Source organism: Gossypium hirsutum, chromosome A13, assembly GCF_007990345.1.
Source record: "Gossypium hirsutum isolate 1008001.06 chromosome A13, Gossypium_hirsutum_v2.1, whole genome shotgun sequence".
Classification (NCBI taxonomy): Eukaryota; Viridiplantae; Streptophyta; class Magnoliopsida; order Malvales; family Malvaceae; genus Gossypium; species Gossypium hirsutum.
The window spans coordinates 98,975,632-98,997,863 of NC_053436.1; the positions used below are offsets into that span (position 1 = coordinate 98,975,632).

At 31.1% G+C, this 22,232-nt stretch overlaps 1 protein-coding gene and 1 long non-coding RNA gene across 2 annotated transcripts; one reads left to right on the forward strand and one right to left on the reverse strand.

The window, feature by feature from the left end:
• Positions 1–7,089: 7,089 nt before the first annotated feature.
• On the reverse strand, positions 7,090–10,847 carry LOC107911339 (uncharacterized). The gene is made up of 5 exons (XR_001687846.2): positions 10,685–10,847; positions 10,395–10,457; positions 8,409–8,549; positions 8,074–8,318; positions 7,090–7,290 (listed from the first exon to the last, which is right to left on the reverse strand). It is a non-coding gene; the product is annotated as an uncharacterized lncRNA (long non-coding RNA).
• Positions 10,848–12,692: 1,845 nt separating this feature from the next.
• On the forward strand, positions 12,693–20,475 carry LOC107912933 (post-GPI attachment to proteins factor 3). Its single transcript, XM_016841325.2, has 7 exons — positions 12,693–12,837; positions 13,055–13,152; positions 18,137–18,398; positions 18,513–18,709; positions 19,447–19,634; positions 19,930–20,222; positions 20,332–20,475. The coding sequence occupies exons 2-6, from the start codon at positions 13,055–13,057 to the stop codon at positions 20,214–20,216; spliced, it is 1,032 nt and encodes a 343-aa protein (XP_016696814.1). The 5' UTR covers positions 12,693–12,837; the 3' UTR covers positions 20,217–20,222; positions 20,332–20,475.
• Positions 20,476–22,232: the final 1,757 nt, after the last annotated feature.

A 22,232-nucleotide genomic window follows, 5' to 3' on the forward strand; every position in this document is an offset into this window, starting at 1 on the left:
TGTTGGAGTCGGGATTGTTCTGAATGCTGAGCCGGGACACTTGACTTCTACTAACCTGCGCACGGAAACAACCGTACGCTGAGTATGGATATACTCAGTGGTATTACTATAAATCAAGACTATTTAACATTAATAAATTACAAACATCAACCATAAATTTTATAATTATTTAAACTACTTTTATATAAAATTATTTTACTTCATAAATCTTAAATTCATAATTTATTTTTCTCATACTAACTCAATTCATAATTTAGTTCATACATTCTTTCTCGTACTTTTCAATAGTGCTAAAACAAATAATCTCATTTTCAAAATTTCATTTCAATTATTTACCCTATTAACAAAGCTCGGACTATGACAGATACGCGGATTCCATCCAAACACACTAGAATGTCCAACCCAAACACACCCGGAATATTGTAAATCCTCCATAACACACCGGTATAATATATCCTCCCAAACACACCAATAAAGCATTAAATGCCTATTCGGATAAACTGAAGTATATAATAACAGAAACATCCTCTCGGCCGAACTACAATCTCTTCATCACATCACAAATCCAATGGCATGCCATTTGTATCGAATCTAGTCCGACAAGTTAATAGGGTATTATTTTATTTTTTTTCTAATTTCAATTTCATTTACACAAAAATTTTCAATACTCATTCAATTCAAATATCTATTATCTTAATTCATATACAAATTAATTTTCACACAAGTGTATACCATCAACACCATACATTTGTCACAATTTATTTATTTTCAATCAATACACTTTTCAAATAATCACATATTCCATAATTCACTTCTTCAATTCAATTTGATTCAATTTATATCACTTTCATTTTCACTCAATATTCATATCGATTTCACATACTTACCTCAAGTCTTATTTACCATACATAACAATTAAAATTTCAGCAATCAATAATAATTAAAATTTGAATTATAGTAATACACACCGTAATTCTCCCGTTTTAGTCCTCGATGACTTTCTCCTTTCCTTTCAATGCTGATGCTTCCGGTTCTTTGTTGGCTACGAAAATAATAGTAATTTACATTATTATTTACAACATTAATTATAATAAATAATTAAATTTCTAAACAACTCCTACCTTATTCCCAATTTAATCCTAACTAAACTTAATTATTTTCTTAATCCAATTCACTCTCTTTTTCTATTCAAATTTTGTCTAAACTTATATTTAACTATAAAATGTCCAGCATATTTCCCTAATTTCGAAATTTCTTCAATTTAGTCCCTACAACATAAAACTTATAGCCTAGTTTACAATTCAATCCCTTAATCAATTCTAACTTAGAATTCATTCAATTAAATCCCTAATTCCATAATTTTTCCAACATGAACCCTACTTGGAACATATGAACTCTTGAACTATCAACTTAATTTCATCAAAATCTTGTTTCAAAGCTCCTAAAACATCAAAATTAACTAAAAAGGACTTAATTGACTTACCAAATTAACTCCAAGCTTCAAATCCTTAGTTTTCTCTTTTATTTTTCTTTCTCTTTTTCTCCCCTCCTTCCCGTTTTCAACTCTGTTTCTATTTCCTTTTGTTTCTTTATTTCTTTAATTCTTTTATACTTTATTATTTTATTAACATAATTTAATATTAATATAATATATTAAAATATCTTTTACTTTAATATTAAGTAAATTAATAATTATATAACAAGTGTACATATTTATATTATTACAAATGTCATTATCTAATTTGCTTATTAAATAAAAATCTCATGATTTAATTAATACAATTAATAATTATAAAATATTTTTATACTTAAATTATAAGTAATTAAATATTTAAATTACAAATGTACCCATACAATTCTTACACATGTATATTTTATTACCATACAATTGTCTTCTATTTAATTTATTTATAATATATTATCAATTAAATAATCATAACAATTTAATATAAAACCATAATAATAATCATTATAATATATAAAACCTAAAAAAAATCTTTGATTTTATTTCACCAATATGCCACCTCATTTGTAGTCAATGGCTTAATTTCCATTTTAATCCTTTTTATTTTCTATTGCTTTATAATTAAACTTTTACCCTTTATTCAATTTAATCCTTTTTATTACTTACTCTAAATTAAGCTAAATTCACTTAATTAGATCCTAATTAGACACACCACTAGGCTCATAAATATTTTTAATAATTATTTTCGAACTTATTTCACTAAGACGGAGGCCCTATAACTCACTTTTCCGGTGCCCGTGAATTTCAGGTCATTACAGAAAACTTGAAAGACATTGAAATACGATCCCTCTTCGTAAAAATGCTCAAATGTTAAAGACCTTCTCATCTCAAAATATAAAATGTCACATCCAGTAAGTTAGGACACGACATCTTGAATTTTCGAGGGCGAGCTTGCCTTTTATATAAAATTTATGTATTTTGGCTTATTAAAAGGGTATTCGATTATTTAGAGTAAACGAAAGAAATCGAAACCCAGTAAGCTAGGGTACGTTTTCTCGAATTCTCAAACACCGAATATTGCCTTTATTTTAAAACAAATTCTTGTTTCGAGGTGACAAAATGTCATCCCGGTAAGTTGGGGCACAACACCTCGTATCTCCGAGAATAAGCATTTTTCAAAACTCATGTTGCGATTTAAAAGAGTATTCCGTTATTTAGGTTAAATGAGAAAAATTGAAACCCAGTAAGTTAGGGCACGATTGTCTCGAATTACCAAATACGGAATATTACTTTTATGAAAGAATTATTTTGGGTTAAGTAAAACTAGTATAACATAAGTCGTAATAAAATGGGATAATAATGAATGCGTAAACAAATACAAGTTTTGATATTGATAGACATAACAGAATAACCATAGATGCAGATGTAAAGGATAATGATAAGAGCAAAAATAAAAATAAACGAATAAAAATAATAAGTAAGCTAGGAAATATTCGAAATTAAAAGGAACTAGTAATAAATAAACAATCATTATGTAAAACTAAAAAATGATAATATAGCAATGATAATAATAATATTAATAGTAATGATACAATTAATAAATATTTTAAGGTTTGGAATGATGTATGAAAAGGTATATATGTATGTGTATATATGAATAAATAAATAATATATAATATGAGTGAGAAATAAAAACAAAATAAGTGTATTTAAAGAGTAATGGGTAAAATATAATAATAATAATAATATAATAGTAGTAATAATAATGAGGTAATAAATAATAATGGTAATAGTAATACTACTATAAGTAATAATATAAATGGATACATAGAGAATATATACAATAACATAATAATAGCTATGTAAAATCAATTAATCTAATAACATGATGATAATACTAGTAACAATAATAAAGTGGAAAACAATAATAATAATACATTAGTAAGAAGAAAAAATATATATTTGTAATAACAATAAATAATAATAATAATATATGGGAATACAAAAAGCAAATATAATAAAAATATTGAATTAAAGTAATAAAAAAACAATATTATATATAAAAATATATATATACATATATGTACATAAAATATACACTAATATATAATGATAATAGTAATAATAATAATAATATTTAAAATGTAAAAAGTAAATATAATATAATAGCAATATTAAAATAAAGTAATTAAAATAGTACTATATATAAATATGTACATACTTATATATGTAATAAAACATACATTAATTAATAGTAAAAACAATAGAAGTGATAATAATGCTAGTATTAGAATAAAATAAATATAAATGCAAACATAATAATATAAATAAGGTAATAAAACAATCAAAAGGAATAGAAAGGAAATAATTGAATCTGAAAGCACAATTTTGGGGTAAATATGTAATAAATAAAAGAAGAGGGGATTAATTCGCACACGCAAATAACCAGAATGGACTAAAATGGACAATAACCCTTTGTCCCAAAACGTGCAGCTTCAAAGGGGCTAAATTGGAAAAGAAATCAAATTCCTGGGCATAAATTAAAAGCAAAAAAAATGAAATTTAAAAGCAAAAAAATGTGGAAGGGCTAAACGCGCAAATAGCCCTTCCGTTGAAGAAACACGCGGATCCTTAGTGGAGAGGGTCGGGTCTTCGGGTCGGCGCCTAAACGGCGTCGTTTTGGTGCTGAGAGTTAAGGCCCAAAACGACGTCGTATTATGTCACTATATAAACCCAAAATCTTTTAAAAAAAATCAGTCTTCTCCATTCTTAAAAAAAACAGAAATCAAGCCTCTCAATTCTCTCTCAGCCCCAGGTCTCCGTCGCCGGACTGGTCACCGTCCTCCGCGCCGGCCAATGTACACAGTGGCCGAAAATCACCAAGAAGTGATTTTTTCTCTCTTTTCTCTTATTTTATATATTTATTTAATATATGTATGTTGTTTTTAATAAAATAGAGATGATATATGCCGATAATATTCGAACAAAGCAAAAAAAGGTAAGATAAACGGTAAATAGACCTTTAGACCGGTCTTTGATATTCCTTGCTGCAAGTTTGTGTTTGTATCACTGAGCCCTATTGATGTTAATCTTCTTTTTATATTTCGAAAAAAGAATGAAAATCAAGAACCAAAAAAAGCCCCTTACACCCGATCCCTCTGTGGTTTTTATAGCCCTTTTTACAAGTTTTTTTCTTCTGTGCACTGTCCTTTCCTCCTTTAATGCTGCAGGCGAATGGCGGTGGAGGCAGGTGCCACTTGCACTGGCGATGTGACGGGGGGCGGTGGGATTAGGTGATTTAGGATTTTAAATTCTGAAACCCTAAATTTAGGCTAGTTGGGTCAGTTTGGGGGTTATTTGGGCCCGGGCCAAATGGGCTTGTACACTAGCCATCCAACCTTATTGCGATCATACTATCCCTGAGCACTGCCAACCTTCATGTTAGACACGTAAACACATCATCCAATTCATTGGAAATGGGCATCCGTCCTCCAATTTTTCCCTCTATAAAAATATATTTATATTTTCTCAAGTGAGATAATTCTATCAAAAGTTTATCAGTGCAATTATGTGGTTATGCATTGTAAAGCAACTCATCCCCAAGCTCCCACTAGTGTTCGAATTACAAATTCTTGAAACAACTAAGATTGGGCAACTCACGCCTTCTCCTACAGACCAACAAGAAAGCCAAGAAGACGCCGAGAGCCAAGAGGTGAAGCTTTCGAATGAAGAAAAAAATAGTTTAGGGTTTCTAATGGATGATGAAGAAGACATTTTTGAGCTTTTCTTTTCAATTCCATTTTTTTTATTTTTAATGCATGGAAAATAGGTGACAATTAAGTGGCTAAGTTAATGTGCCACATCAACTTTCCGTAATGGGGTAATTGTTGATCAAAGTTAGTAACTAAATATGCTATTTAGCTTAAGTTAAAATAGAAAGGTTGGGCATTATGTATATAGTGTACAAGCTATCGCCATGGTGACACCGATCTAGGGAGGGAAATCTTTTTAAGCATTTCGAAGAAATGAGTAATGGATAGTTTTAGATTTGGTCCTTCATATTTTGTTGTTTATACAATTAGGTCTTTATTTGAAATATTTAGAATGTTCAATTAGGTCCATACCTCTTATTTATATACTAAATTTTATTATATTTATTCAGTATAATAAAATGTTATGATCGATGGTGCTTTTTTTTTCTCTGCATTATAAAAAATGTAGTTGCTGCTATTCTTTGTTGAATTCAGTGGAGACAAAAGGCGCAAATTGCTGGTAAACGTCTGTGCTATGAATAAATTAATTTAAAAAAAGGAATTTTTATAGTATTAGATATATAAAAGCCATATTTTCATTTATTGGAAGAGGCTGTTTGACTATTAGAAAAGAAACTTCTCATCTTAAAAAGAAAAAGTCAATTACTGTTTTTATAGCAGGGTGAAAAGAGATGCAATAAATTCAATAACTTAGGAAAAACATTTCAGCATTCAACCCCAGTCTCACTCACACTGATAGATGTTTTAATAATAATTTAGTAGAAAAGAAATCAGATTTTAAGCTGATATTTCATAAACATATGAAAATTAAATGCTAAAAAACTATGTATTGAATTTGAATTATAAATATGTTTTTAGCTTACTTATTTGATAAATATATATTTTTTTATCCTTACTTTTAAACACTTCATATTATTTTAAATGACTATGAATATTCATGTGAAATATTTGTAATAAATTGTATTGACAATTCAATTTAAAAGTTGATGCTAAGAAAAAAAATTAAGGAACAAAGAAAACAATGTTTAATAAGGGATTACAGTAAAACAGGTTTTTAATGGCCTTTTTTTGGGCCTATAATGGAGCTTATAAGCGCCGTTGAAATTATTTGCGGTGTTTTTATAAGCGCTGCAAAAAACGCCGTTTTAGACAACGCTGCTAAATTTTGCGGCGTTTATGTGGAAAAATGTCGCTATAGAACATAACCTTTAGCGACGCTTAACCTACAGACGTCGCTAAAGAACATGACCTTTAGCTGCGCTTATCCCACAAATGCTGCTAAAGAACATGACTTTTAGTGGCGCTTTTCCTAAAAACACCTCTAAAGGTCATGTTCTTTAGCGGCGTTTGTGGAAAAAACGCCACTAACTTTAGCAGATTTTTAACATCCCGTTTTCATTCATATAGAACCCGAATTGTCAACATAATTTCCTATAACATCAAATCCAACCAAAAACTGCACATTTAAATGATATTTCAAATCCAACGAAAGAAATATGTATATGATCTAAATTAATAAATGAAATAACAAAATTTATTATTTTCAAAAGTTATAATGTTAAAATATTCTTACAATAAGAAAACAAACGTCTAAGATGGCGAATTATGCGACTGCTAAAACATCTTCATCATATTCTAAAGCTATAGCTAGAGTGTATCATATTTTTTGCTTTGCTCTGCTTCCCTCGCTGCTGCCTCCACTTTAAGTTGTAGTAGGAATTCTTCATATTTTCTTTAAACCTCTGCTTCTCTCGATGTTGCCTCTGCTTTAAGTTGAGCAATTTACTCAACTGTGCTCGCTTGCTTCTAAGTCATCTGGTCTTTTAACCTCTAAACTTCAGCTTGAGCCTGACTCCCAAAAGGCATGTATTGCTGCAAGCTGGATCTAAAATATTGGGTTGGGTTAACAAAAGATCCTTGAAATCGAACCCGACCATGCCTTTCAAGACCTAAAACTTCAGTAATAATTTAGTTATCAGTGTTGTCAAGATTAACAGAACCATCACTCGAAGCGATCGCTTCATACTCCGCCCTTTTATCCTTTAGTTTATCCTAATAAATCAATCAAAGAGTTAAAAACAAAATATATAATCAAAACAAATGCAACATAACTTAACATTATTTGCATTACAAACTACGAATTAAATCATTATAATTGAACACGATAAATATTTAAAATAATTCAAATTTTATTAAGTAAATATACTATAATTTCTGTAGCTTCAATAGTCATAGGAGATCCATCTTTCTTTCTATGTGTAATATCAAAAAGCTAAAGGCATCCAACTTTTTGACCAAACGACAATTCCTATAATATAATAGTAAAAATATTATTTAGTAGAAAGTAAATAATATTTGACACAACTTATAAATTTAAAAAACCTCGTCCTCAGCTACACAAGCAAAACGTTTCGACTCAGTTGTGTGCGTGAATTTTTGTTTTTGCCTACTAGTAGTTCCAACTTGTTCACGATTCTACATTATGAAATTATTATTACATATATAATAAATACTATAAACCGAAATAATTATAAGAGTTTGGAAGTACGTAATACCTATCCTTTCTTTGAATTCCAAAATCTAACTACATCTTCTCATTGGTACATCAGCATTCCCGATGGGACATTTCGCAATTTCTCTTCGAGGCTTATATTTTTCTTAAAATATTTCTTCTTTGAAGCACTTTTATGGTCTCTCCATTTTTTTCCTAATACCTTATTCACATAATTATCCGAGACCTCCAAAGCAAATCTCTACTCCAAATAATATAAGTTTAGAAAGTAAATATAAATGAAACTTAAACGAAAGTATTATAAATTACATTCATGTTATTACCTTAATATTATCGAGAGCTTGATTTTTGTTACTATCAGACATATGATGCCATGACTCGTAGTTCATAGGCAACAGATTGGCATTTTGTGCTATAATGCCCAAGTATCTTGCTAAAAGTCAAGCTTTTGATCCAATAGGTTGACCTAGATTGTTTCTAGCTACTTTGACATGCTCGACAGAATTTAACTCTTATAAATCTTTTAATAGTGTATGTCCTCGAGTTTTGCACGTCCCACCACTTTCAACTGAAAAAAATGATATATTATAATATAAGAATTTGAAAACAAAAATCAATGATAAAAGTCAACACGCATGTAAATTAAAGGTAACATTACTTTAAATTTCTGCAGCTTCGTCAACTGTATTCGGAACATTCAAAGATCTAATAGTAGTCTGTTGTTCACTATTTGTTTTTTCCAAATTTGGAGGATTTTGAACAATATTTAGATCTTGCAATCTTCTTTTAGGCATTTTATCTGCAATACACATAAAATAGTTGAAATTTTAGTAACTAATTACAACAATAATAGTACATATAAAACAGCTAAAATATTTAACAAGATCAAGATTTAAATTATAATATTACATATAATTAAAAAATCGTAAAATCTTACTACATCATAATTCGTAAATATCTTCATCCACATCCTGGCGAACCTATTGAAATTGTGTACTAGTACTAGGGATAGTTTCATTTAAGTTTTGTTCTTGAAAAGGCAAAGTTTCTGATCTTTCATCGATGTCATCTCTACTTCCATTGCTCATGTTAAACAAGTCATTAGGGGTGTTACAAGATACAACGTACCAACCTTCATCAGTTGGATCTTTTGAGTAAAAAACTTGTTTCACTTAAGAAGAAAATACATACGGCTCGTCTATCAATTGTTGTCCAGTGTGAATTAATCGAGAGAAGTATTGTAAAACCAAATTGATCTTTTTTAATTCCGCGAGCAGTATTAACATCAGCCCAATCATATCGAAATAAGACAACTTTCCATTTGCCATAGTAATCCAACTCAATAATGTCAGTAAGAAGTCCATAATACTCCACATTTCCCTCAACAAGATTACTGTCCCTAGCACTAGCATAACTAGAATTAACAACTATTCCACAATTTTGAGTCCACCTCAATCTTTTGCAAGATTTTGTATGAAACCTGAATCCATTGATGAGGAAGGCATTATATCTTTTTACTACTCTATTCAGACCTTGAGAAAGCCATTTAATTTCGTCATTGACGTCCTTCCCACTCCAAACCTATTGAATCGAAAGTAAATTGATTAATTATAAATGTTATGAGATATTTGTCAATGAAAGCTTCAGTTGCATATTGTTTGCCCTAACCATTCATGAAAAGATTCTGTGAACACTTATGAATCTCTCGATGTTGTAATCTTTGGGAGCGTGAACGAGATCTCAAGACTTGTTTGTACTCGCTATGTTAAAAAGTGGATTACTTGGTTAGAAGATAAACAAATTAAAAAGATGAATATTTATCAAATTCTAAAACTTACTTGCGTAATGGTTCAATTAATCGCGGTGAAAAAGAACATATTGATGTGCTTGTACCCAAAATCTATCATCTAAGTGTGCAATTACAAATATGTTATAAAACCTTATCAAATTAAAATTATTGTTTAAAAATATGATTATAAATTTAACAGCAATATTTTAGTAAACATATTAACAAGGGGGAGTAAAAATTTACCTAAACTTCCCCAAATCCAACCTTCAAATTTTCAAATGAAAATTTTTTTGGACTGCAATTTTCAACATTTTGATCATGACTTGGGGGAACATTTTTCACAAATATCAAAATATTTTATTTGCATGCATAAATCATTTCACTTTTATGTTAATATGATTTTCACTCTATTTATTTTATTGGTCTATTGGAAAAACTCACGATAGAGTTTTTTTTCTCATTTTAGTTTTTCCTGAAAAATAGAATAAAAGACAAAGAATTTTATATAGATGGAGACAAGAGAAGATGAATAGCAAAATTGGTTTAATTTAAATAAATTGAGTAGTCATACACTTAGAGCATTCTTCCCACCCAATAATAATAAAAAGTTTCTCAGAAAATTCACAGAATTGGAAATCCTTAGTTTGTTATTTTGGCAGCTTAAGGAAAATGAATACATGTAAAAAAGGGAATGTTTGTGCTCCTCACCACTTTCATTTTATCCTAACCCAAAAGGAATTAAGAAAAATGACACTAAAATCAAATGTAATCATTGTTTCTACCTAATAAAAGCAAAACAAAATCATCACCTTCTACAAATGAATCAAAGATAGCAAAGAGAGAAGAAAAACTAACCAAATTCCTTGTAGTTGCGTGAACAATGTGTCCCTTTCCAGGAGCCTCTTGATAAGCGAAGAACTTAGATAACCGACAACACCCAAATTAAAAAAAAAACATTTGAACTAATATAATAGAAATAAGAAACCCAAACAAAAAAACATCAAAAATTTCTAAGACGATTGAAAACTAATATAATAAAAATAAGAAATCCAAATTAAAATTTCTAAAATTTTAACACAATTGGAAATTAAAGGAAGTAAATTTCAACAAACCCAAATAATAATAATAAACATCAAAAACCTCACATATTTGCTAAGACTGAGTTCGGTGCTACGTAGAGTGGCTAGGCATAGGGAAACTGGGTGTTTAGGGTTTCGAAAAATCAAAGAATAGACTGAGAAATAAAGTAGAATAATAGGTTGAGAGAATTTTCGGGTATAAAATAGAAGAACAGGTTGAGAAAGGCTGAGAAAGAAAAGGGAATTGGGGGGAGAGAAATAAAACGGCGTTGTTTCAATCAAAACTAAAAATTAGCTGCGTTTATGGCAAAACGGCGCCATTTTGTTTAAAATAAATTAATTTTTTTTAAAACGCCTTTATTACTTACATTTTGCGGCATTTTTCTCATAAACACTGCAAATGCTTGACTTTTTTACAATTTTTATATTGAATTATTATATCTTTCATATCAATTTTAAATAAATATTTTTTGAAAAATTAAGTAATATTTAAAAAAATTAAATAAAATTTGAAATTTTTATATAATTTTTTATGTAAGAAAGAAAAAACAAAAACAAAATATGAAAAAAAATTCTCCTTTATAATTATTTATTCTTTCAATATTTTAGGAAACTAATTAATTTTGTATCTCTAGAGATGCATTGGTTAACAATTTTTTTATTTTAATATATATAAAGTTTATCTATTATCTCTTAAATAATTTAAACTATATTGATAATTTTAATATATTAAAATTAATATTATCTCTTTTACAATTATATAAGAAATTATTTAATATCTAAAATTAAAAAAAATCAATCATATATCCAAAAAAATTTAAATTATTTAAAATAATAGTATTTTAATTGTTTTCACTTTTAACATATATTTTTCTATATTTTTTCTTTCAAATTCTGCTTACTTTTTGCGACGTTTTTCTCATAAACGCCGCTAATGCTTGACTTTTTTTTATAATTTTTATATCGAATTATTATATCTTTCATATTAATTTTAAATAAATAATTTTTTGAAAATTTAAGTAATATTTAAAAGAATTAGATAAAATTTGAAATTTTTATATAATTTTTATGTAAGAAAACAAAAACAAAAACAAAAAATTTCAAAATATGAAAAAAAAAGTTTTAAATTTTTTTTCTCTTTTGCAATTATATATTCTTTCAATATTTTAGGAAATTTAATTAACTTTTTCAATTTACTAATTAATTTTGTTTATCTAGAGATGCATGGGTTAGCAATTTTTTAATTTTAATATATATAAAGTTTATCTACTATCTCTTAAATAATTTAAACTAAAAAACAATCAGTCATATATCCAAAAAACTTTTAAATTATTTTAAATAATAGTATTTTAATTTTTTTCATTTTTAACATATATTTTTCTATGTTCTTACTTTCAAATTTTCTCAACGTGTCATTAATTTTTTGAATATTTTAAATATTAAATTAAAAATAAATTGTATTTTAATTAATATAAAGAAACTAGTTAAATAATAAATAGAATAGGATGAAAGAGTGCATGAGTTGTCGAAAAGAATACATGTTGGTCACTTGGATGATGGGTAAGAATACAAGGAGCAAAATTATATATGTATATTACCATTCATAAATTCAAGCACTTCAACTTCAAAAATTTCTTCCATTAAAATTTCTCACACTAATCTTCTTTTTATATGTATATTTTTTGACATAATGCTTAAAATTATATATAATTCTCTTAACTTATAATAAAAAGATAATGCACTCAAATTCACGTCCTCCTACATTAATAACAATTTTTATATCAATCAAATTAAAATCCAATCAATAATATAATTTTAAATTTTAACTTTAAAACACTATCAGGAAAACTGATGTGATTTTCATCCAATCAGCCACCAACACGTAGCAATCATTGAAATAAAATCTTCTTGACAACATATTGGGCTTAATGGAAGCTGTTGTTGGTCCAACTAATCTACAAGAGCCAAACATTTGAAACTAAAACTAAATAAATAAATAAATCCAATAAAACTGAAATTGGGCCCCAAAACATTAATACCCTTTGAATGCACACACGATTTTCAGCCTAGTGGCGTTCTCTCTCTTTCCCAAAGCCAATCTGTAAAGTCCAAAGAAGTCAGCTTCAGCTATCGTTTCTCAACGTATTTCTTCTTCTTTATATATTCTTATATGTAGTCTAACTCTGCAATCTCAATCCCAGCAAGCGGCCCAACCAAAGGTAAACCATTTACTCTCTTTTTTATTCATATTCTTGCTTTCTTTTAATCCTGTTTTGATCTATCCATTCTTTCTTTTTTCTCCATCTTCTTCCAACCCATAGAAACCAAAATTACCCTGATATTGAACTTGCCCATCAAAACTTTTATTGCCTCCATTTCCTCTGTTTCTTTTGGTTTCTGATACTTGTTGTTTGCTACTCACACTTTTTCAATCAGATGATGATAGATCGTTATTCAATAGCTTTGTTTCTGGTTTTTTCATATCTTGTTGGCCTCTTGGATGCTAGCGCTGGTGATGCTGATCCACGTTACAGGTTTTTCGGTTTTCTTTTTCCTTTTTTAATTTTTCTCCATCACCCTTAATTCTCTGCCCCCCCCCCTTGATGTATTAATGTTCTACTTTTTAGCTTATGCATCATACAAGTTTATTTATGGTAGGAAAAAAGAAATCAATTTTCCAGCTACCCGGGGGAAATTGCTGTGGCTTAATGTTCGTTTCGATAAAAAAACCATACTTGATTATTGATTTTCGATAAGGATATGCTGAAGGATCTTGAGACTTTATCAGGTTCTGTAAAGTTTTGAAGTTTCAGTGTCTACTGCAAATGCATTTTACTTAGATTGGAAGGAGTCATGCATTAGAAATAATTGTTATACCACTCATTTGGTTAATGTTAGTGATAATTTCTTCAATAAGAAATGCAGTGGATGCATAATGTGACTGGTTTGTGTTGCTACCTTAAAAGATAAACTCGTGATTCACCACTGAGTATTACTAGCTTTATAAATGTTATTAATGCAAGTCCCAAAAATTGGTCTTTGCACCCTTTATGGATATGTGCTTCATATGGGTTATGGGTAAGTTTAGAAATTTCAAGGTTTCTTGGTAAAACCTGGGGATGTGAGGAGGAGCTGCTTTGAGTTCACATAGCAAATATGCATTTACTAATATAGTGTGAACTTTTTCTGTTAGTTAAAGAGACTTTATGTATGATGGAGCTCATGAGGGTTGATATTTGATTGCTTGGCTTGTCCCTCGGCTAGATAAGTGTAATTTCCTTTCAAGTTGAAGACAAACTTATGTTGGTCACAACAATTAAAGTTTTTTTTTTATTGCAAGTGTTTGCATTTGTGAGTTACGTCTAGCATTTTTTCATTCAGTTTTTAATGATTTTAGCGAGAGAAGAATATAAAGTTACTATACTCATCTTTGTGGTTAAAAGCAAGCTTTCAAGGTCCTTGAAAGCTTGCCTAGATGAGACTAGGTATTATATTGATTGCATAGCTGTCAGGGCAACGTAGCTCAACAAGGCACTCAAAGCTGAGTGCATTAGTTCAGGTGATAAGTAATCAAGGTTAGCACCTCATGGAAACTACTGACTTTGTTGCTTTACAATTTTCCTTCTTTATAAAGCAAATTGTATCCATTATTTAATTGATGCTTAACGTTGGAATGGGTCCTTTTGGATGAAAGTAGAACACAAGACTAGACGGTGTTTACATAATTGTGCATCATTGTGGCTTCTAATTGGCTGCATATACAAACAAGAACTTCTTAATCCTTCATTCGGTTTCTCTTTTCTTTTCTTTTTTCTCTTAATTGATCATGAAATTCTATGAATATTTTTAGACTTTGCTGTAGGAATTTAAATATTTGTTTTCAATTCCACAAATATTTCCTTGTTAACCATGTTTAACAAATTATATACTTTGGATGAGGACATTGTTTGTATGTGCATATTTCATGATAAATACCCATATGCACTTATGTCTGCATACATTTAATAGTTGTTCAGATTTAATCAGACACTCTCACACCCTTCCAAACCTATATCTGATATTGAACCTTGTGTCATTGTTGTTGATACTAGTCTTAACCTCTCACACATGATTGTTTATCTGGATAAGTTTTTTACTTGATTGATTCCTAGAATAAGAACTGATTTTACTATAATATGCTTGAGAAGGGAATTATAACAAGAAAACAAATACTAGAGTTTGCAGCCTGTACAGGAGTAATACATGGTACTTTGTCATTTAATTTCTCAAACTTGCAGTGCTAGGGTAATTGCAATAGGTGATATGACCTCTAAGAACCATAACTATTGCTCATCTAAATTACAAGGTTGCACTTGTTATGAATATGTGAATAGAATCGTGTCACTATATGATTAACAGGGAAAATGAGATCAATTGTCTTTCCTTTAACTTGAATTCCACAACGACCTAATTTGATTGACAATTCAAACTCATCAGATGGAGCTTGAAACTTTGGAACTCGTTAGAGAGAGACCTGGATCCCTTTAGGGTTTTGACTAAAATTCAACTTAGGTTTTTGTTATTCCATTCACCCTTTTAAATAATGACCAATCTTATTACATGATTAGGAACCCTATAAATTAGGCTCCTCATAAACGAAAATAAACTGCTATATTCTAGAAAGGAAAGAAATCAACTAAAGTGAAATCGCAATAGAGAAACCTAAGGAAAGAAATCAATTAAAATAAAATCACAATCGAGAAATCTACTGAAATAAAATCACAAACTCATCCACAACAATACTTCATGTGTATTTTATATGAGCTTCCTCAAGTAAAGTCTTGATTTTGCCGGTTTGTCGGACATTTATGGAAGTAATTAGCAGTTTGTATTTTCTACCTAAATCAGATGAAAGTTGTTTATGTTGGCAAAGTTATATTTTGAAGAAATGCACATATATGATATATCTGTTAAGAATACACGAACAGGATCATATCACAAGACAATTGTCAGGGAACGCGTAGTCAACTGTCTTCCCCTTATCTAGATTTTGGCATGACCTGTTGTGGTTGGCAGTTCAAACTCATCAAAGGGAGTTTGAAACCTTAGGACTCGTTTTAGAGATAAACCAGATATTTTTTAGGGTTTTTGATAAAATTCTAGGTAGGTTTTATTATTCTTACGTAAAAAGGAAACCCATTCTAGAAAGGAAAAAAATTAATAAAGAAACCTACGAAAAGAAATCAACTGACATCAAATTGCAATCAAGAAACCTAAGTCTTAATTAGAGAATCGAAATCAATTGCCTTTCCTAACTTAGGTTTAGCCCACAAAAGCGTCCACAACATTACTCCCTTCAGCAGAAAGAGCTTGTTCTCAATTTTGAAGTCAGTATGAACTTGATCGTGTAAATTAGCTTGGTTTAGTCTCAATTTCAGTTTCTAGTTCTGCGTCATTATGGTCAAAGAATTCCAACCAAAAGAGCTTATATTGATGCCTAATTGTATACCACTCATCACACTTATAACACAAGTCCTTTGCCTTTTCTCAGTTGTTTCTGCCTTAATAATTTTTGTATAAAAGAGGTAGATGAATTTACCGAATTTGCTTTAGCATTTCTTCCTAACGTATTTTTGCCCTTAAAGGTTGGGATGCCGAACTGTCATATTAGTAGGAGAATCAGAACAATCCTAATTGCCTTGCCAAGTTCCCCTACACTTATTCCCAACCTTTAGCATTTGTTGCCACTATTCAAAGGCTCTAGTGAGGCTTATAGCCATGGTTAAATGAAGGGGTTTGTGCATTTGAACATCTAGTTGAACGGAATATCAAGTCCAGCCATGAATAATCCAACATCTGGGTCTACTGGAACACACTGACTAGCTCATGCTAACTTTTCCTAAAATTGTCGCTGATTAAGCTCTATAGTCTCTGTCCATTTTAAGCTAACCAAATCCCGCAATGGGTTGCTGCTTATCGGAAGACCAAAACGGAGGGAGTAATAATTGAGAAATTCTAACTAGTTCATCATTTGCCTATCCAACTTAAGCTAATAATACCAAAGTTGTGCCTCACCCAGTCTGTGGAAGGCTGCCAAACGGGCCTGCCTCCTTGGTGTGATGGCTTTCGAAGAACTATCACAGCGTGGAGCCAAATCAAGTCATCTTTGGACCCATCAAAAGTAGGGAAATCTAATTTTGTGTACCTGAGGTGACCTGTCGTCTCCTCCAGCAGCTGGTGGGAGACATGCTCAATAGTCAGATTGTATTCCTGCTTTTGTCACCATCTCTGATTGTTGATTTGCCTAAAGTAAAAAAATTAAGGTTTCATCTATTCCTGGATTTGTAAAGTCATTTGCTGACGATGGTTGTCTATGTGATTTTCCACATCATTAAATTTAGTTTCCACTGGAGATTTTGTAACGCTTTTCCTGTAACAATGCTTGTATGAAGTTGCCCATTGTGGTAGGCTCTGATGCCAAATTGTTAAGAATACATGAATAGGATTGTGTCACTGGTCGATTGACAGGGAAGTCAAAGTCAGGTTGTCTTCCCCTTGTCTTGATTTCTTGAACAACCTATTGTGGTTGACAGTTCAAACTCATCAAAGGGAGACTGAAATCTTAGGACTTGTTAGAGAGAGATCAAGATCTCTTTTTCGCATTTTTGATAAAGTTCTGCTTAGGTTTTATTATTCCATACCTCCCTTTAAATAAGGATCAATCTTATTACATAAACAGGAAACCTTTTCTAGAAAGTAAAGAAATTAATTGAAATAAAATTGCAATTAAGAAACCCAAGGAAAGAGCTCGACTAAAATAAGATCTTAATCAAGAAAACTAAGCCTTAATCAAAATTAGTGGCCTTTCCTAACATAGGTTCGGCCCACAAAAGAATCCACAATAATTTCACTGTGGTTGTAGGAGTAATCTAACAGCATTATGCTTTGGCAAAGCTGTCTAAAGAAAATAAATGATAAGAGGAATAAAGTGAGTCGCACCTTATTGGTTGAAATGTGCCTGTAGTCCCTGTAGTTTTCGAAATTTAGGAATTTATTCCCTATACTTTTATTTTGAGGAATTTAGTTTCTCTACTTTCAAATTTCAAAATTTAGGTTCAACTGTTAATGCTGTTACTTTTTCTTTTCTTTTCTTTTTTGTTAAATTGGTTGCTTTGACATTTTGAAATAATAATAAAAACTACTTACTTGATAGCCATATAATTAAAAAAAGATGCTGTAATTAACCTGAATTTAACCAAAAAAAAAAACAATATTAACAGTTAGGCCTGAATTTTGAAATCTTAAAAGTAGAGGGACTAAATTCCTAATTTTCAAAAAGTACGGGGACTGTAGGCATATTTTAACCCATCTTATTTCTTTGTAATTTGAAATGGGGTAAGGGTGTTCTTTGTTGTGGATTGCAATATGCCATACTCCTTTTTCTCTAACTTGAAAATAATTTAATCCTGATTCCTATACCATTTTGTGTGAAATGATTAGACAATTAGGTAGTCTAAACATGGATTGTTTGAATTTTAGGGGTTGTGTGGCAGAATGCGAGAAAACTGGTTGTGCTGGGGGAACATGCTTTCCACACTGCAAGTTTCCTTCCGATGGTGTTGCCAATGATGGTCCATGGTATATGCAAGAGCCACTTTACTTGAAGTGGAAACAATGGGATTGCCAAAGTGACTGTCGTTACAATTGTATGATTGACAGAGAGAAAGAAAGGGAAGCAGTTGGTCATGGACCTGTCAAGTATCATGGTAAATGGCCCTTCACGCGAGTTTTTGGAATTCAGGTTTGCTCTTTTCTTTTCTTTTTACTCCATCAAGCATTTTTCCTTTTTTTTTTATGGAATTTTAGCGACTTCTTTTTGCAGTATTCATCTTGACTTTGCTGTTTATTTGCTCAGGAACCAGCTTCTGTAGCATTCTCTGCACTCAACCTAGCAATGCATTTTCATGGTTGGCTATCTTTCTTCATCCTTCTTTACTATAACTTGCCTTTGAGACAAGATAAGAAAGCATACTATGAATATGCAAGTTTGTGGCACATATATGGACTTTTGGCAATGAACTCATGGCTCTGGAGTGCTGTTTTCCACAGTCGGTAATAAAATTTTCCATTCTCCACTTCTCCTATTTCCCAGAAATAAATGTCTTTGGAACTTTGCATCAACGACATGTGTGGTTCTTTTGAGTGGTACCTGCAAACTTACAGCTTTTATATTTTTCGGTTTGGATGGATATTTTGTTTGCTTTTATAAAATCATAAAACTAATGTAACAAGGGGAACCGAAAGAAACTAATATGGCAAATAAGATCCTTCTTGCCCCATTATTACCTTGCAAAGTCAGATCCTGATTTGGCATTTTAAACAGAACCTAGTTTTGTTTCTCTCCTTACTCAAGTCTGTGTTCTGTGTTGCATGTGCTTGGGTTCAAGTGTCAGAGTCCGATGTATCAGACATGATATGTTTTTACCTTTTTGTGAGGTTTTCCTTGTGTTTAGAAGATTGTATCCTCATTGTGATGTCTAGCTTAAGGTATCCAATGTCGTAGGTGTGCAGGAGAACAGGACGGTAGAGGAATTTAATTTGTCATTTTACCTACCAGCTGGATATTTTTTTCTTTTTTCATTTTAATGCATTCTGTCTGTCCGTTGGTAGGAATGTTGCATTTCCCTCAATGTCTTGTCTAGATTGGAAAATATTTGGCTTAGTTGGCTTAATCATAAGTCACACACGTGCCTAGAAACTCTAAGTTCTCTCTCCCTTTCTGCGAGCAACTCCACGTACACCCAAATGATGGTCTTGTTCTGACCCTGATATGTTTGTTTGAACTGCAGTGATGTGGATTTAACAGAAAAGTTAGACTACTCATCTGCTGTGGCACTGCTTGGGTACTCTCTTATTGTATCCATACTAAGAAGTTTCAATGTGAGAGTTGAGGCTGCTAGAGTCATGGTTGCCGCTCCATTTCTTGCCTTTGTAACTACTCATATATTGTACCTCAACTTTTATACCTTTGACTATGGTAAGATCTATGTTCTTTTGATAGCTTGTTTCTACTTCTAACATTTTTTCAGTATCTGAGGGTTTAAGTGTACATTATGTCCGTGGGTTTAGGTGTACATAATATGTTCTAATTATATAACGTGCTAGAAGATACTCCATTTTATTTCCTCAACTGTGTGCAATGTCACTTCTCTCATTAAGAATACAAAATTGGACAGCTCCATGCCCTTGGAGTGTTGTATTTTTTTTTCCCTTTTAAACATGATTTTCTTGCACTATTAGCCAGAATAACATGTTATGAAACATTTGTGCAGGGTGGAACATGAAAGTTTGTGTAGCCATTGGGGTTGCTCAACTTCTCATTTGGGCAATCTGGGTTGGTATTACTCACCATCCTTCTCGCTGGAAGTTGTGGGTGGTGGTGGTTGGAGGGGGGCTTGCAATGCTTTTGGAGATCTATGATTTCCCTCCTTATCAAGGATTCTTTGATGCTCATGCTATATGGCATGCCACAACTATTCCACTTACCTGCCTGTGGTGGAGCTTCATTAGGGACGACGCAAAGTTTAGGACTTCTATCCTCCTTAAGAAGGCTAAGTAGTCCCATGTAAAACTAACATCATCTTGTAGCAGCTCCACCATTCAAAAGTCTTTTGTCGTATCATTTGGCACAATGTTTTTACATATAATATATTTCCCGGTTATTTATGATGCAGAAATGGAGATCTCATCTGCTCACTGCTCTGTTGGTTGAAACTTAAAAAAGACCATTTTTGTTGGATGCTCAACTTCAACATGAATTCTTTTGTAGATTCAAATCATTATATTTTGTTGAATTGGTACTTGACCCTGTTAGTTTATACATTTATGTTGGAATTTCAACATGTAAATTTTTCCGTATTTTTCAAATTATGAACTAATTTTTGTTTTAAATGAGCAACGATGGATAGGAATTCTTAGTAGAAGCACACGACCTCAAGAGCCATTTCTACATTGGTCGCTTCTATTAACTGACGTGGTCGTTGAACAGCCTATTATTTATCTGGTTTTGCCCTTCTTTTGTATCTGATGACGCAATTAGTAGTTAATAAAAGGTTAAAATGTGCCATCGGTAACAAATTTGGAATTTAGTCTATTTTTTTTATTTTTAAAAATTTTATTCTTTTACTTTTTAGGTTTTACAATTTAGGTCTAATTGTTTATACTAATTTTTTTTGTTAAATTTGTTGAGGTGACATTTAAAAAAAAGTACTTTCTTGGCATCCATTTAACTCAAAACATGTTGTAATGAATGTGAATTTAATAATAATTTTAATTGTATTAACAGTTAGATCTAAAATTTAAAATCTGAAAAAATAAATGGATTAAACATTTAGAGGTAATTGGCTCTCATGACTTCTTGCACAAGGTTTAAAGTCTTGCACAAGGTTTAAAGTTGGTAGGTTGCCAATGAGGTACATTGGTGCTCCTTTTGTTTCTCGGAAGCTTTCTCACTTCTTGCACAAGGTTTAAGTTGGTAGGCTACCAATGAGGTACCTTGGTGCACCTCTTGTTTCTTGGAAGCTGTCTCACTTCTTGCATAAGGTTTAAAGTCGGTAGGCTACTAGTGAGGTACTTTGGTGTTCCTCTTGTTTCTTGGAAGCTGTCTCACTTCTTGCACGAGGTTTAGTTCCTCTTGTTTCTCGGAAGCTGTCTCAGTCTAACTGTGTTGCTTTAACCAACAGGATTCAAGGGTGGTCTACTAAGCACTTGAGTTATGTTGGTAGACTGCAACTCATTAAGGTTGTAATCTTTAGTGTGCAAGCTTATTGGAGCCATCAATTTCTAATGCTTAAGAGTGTTGTCAAGAAGGTTTGTCAATTCTGTCTTAGCTTCTTTTGGAAAGGGTTGAGGGGCTCATCTTTGTTGGAAGGCAATTTATTTCCTAAATCTGAGGAGGCTTGGGGTTAAAAAATGTGGTAAAATGAAACCAAGCTTGTATTTTGCAGCTTATCTGTGCTTTGCTTGCAGGAGAGAGGTCTCTTTGGATCGCTTGGGTTAGTGAATATATGCTAAAGGGTAGAAGTTTTCTAGATGTGGCTCCTATTTCAATGAGTAGCTGAAATTGGCGGAGGATGCTTATGTAACAGCCTAATTTTCAAAGGTGTCGGGAATAGATATTTGAGATAACTAAATCCGACGAGTGAGTCGAAAATTTAATAAATTAATAGCTATGAGTCAAATGTGAATATAGAAGTATTTTTGAATTAGTGAATTTGGTGATTTAAAAGAATTAATTAGGTAAATTGGGTCCAGAATGAGGTATCGAGACCTCGACTTCATAAACCGAGCCATAAATATTTTTAGAAATATTTATGGAGTGTTAGTGAGGTAGTATTAAAATTTCGTCAGAAAATTTTGACGTTTGGGTGGTTAATTAAATAAAAAGAACTAAATTGAAAAAGGTGTAAAAGTTGCTAAAAGGATTAAATAGCTCAATTGTCAAATGAGGAATGACCTAAAGTGAAAATAAGCACAAAGGAAATATTTTGGGTGGCAATAGCTGAGAAAAAATCAGGAAAAGGGTGAAAGAAGGGCAAAATTAGAAAATTACCAAAATTAGCTAAATTAAAATGGG

Excerpts from the sequence above, each read along its gene's own strand:
- LOC107912933 (XM_016841325.2), top strand. The coding sequence starts at position 13,055 with ATGATGATAGATCGTTATTCAATAGCTTTGTTTCTGGTTTTTTCATAT. Across the intron at positions 18,399-18,512 it reads CGCGAGTTTTTGGAATTCAG|GAACCAGCTTCTGTAGCATT; the intron begins GTTTGCTCTTTT and ends TTATTTGCTCAG. Across the intron at positions 18,710-19,446 it reads AGTGCTGTTTTCCACAGTCG|TGATGTGGATTTAACAGAAA; the intron begins GTAATAAAATTT and ends TTTGAACTGCAG.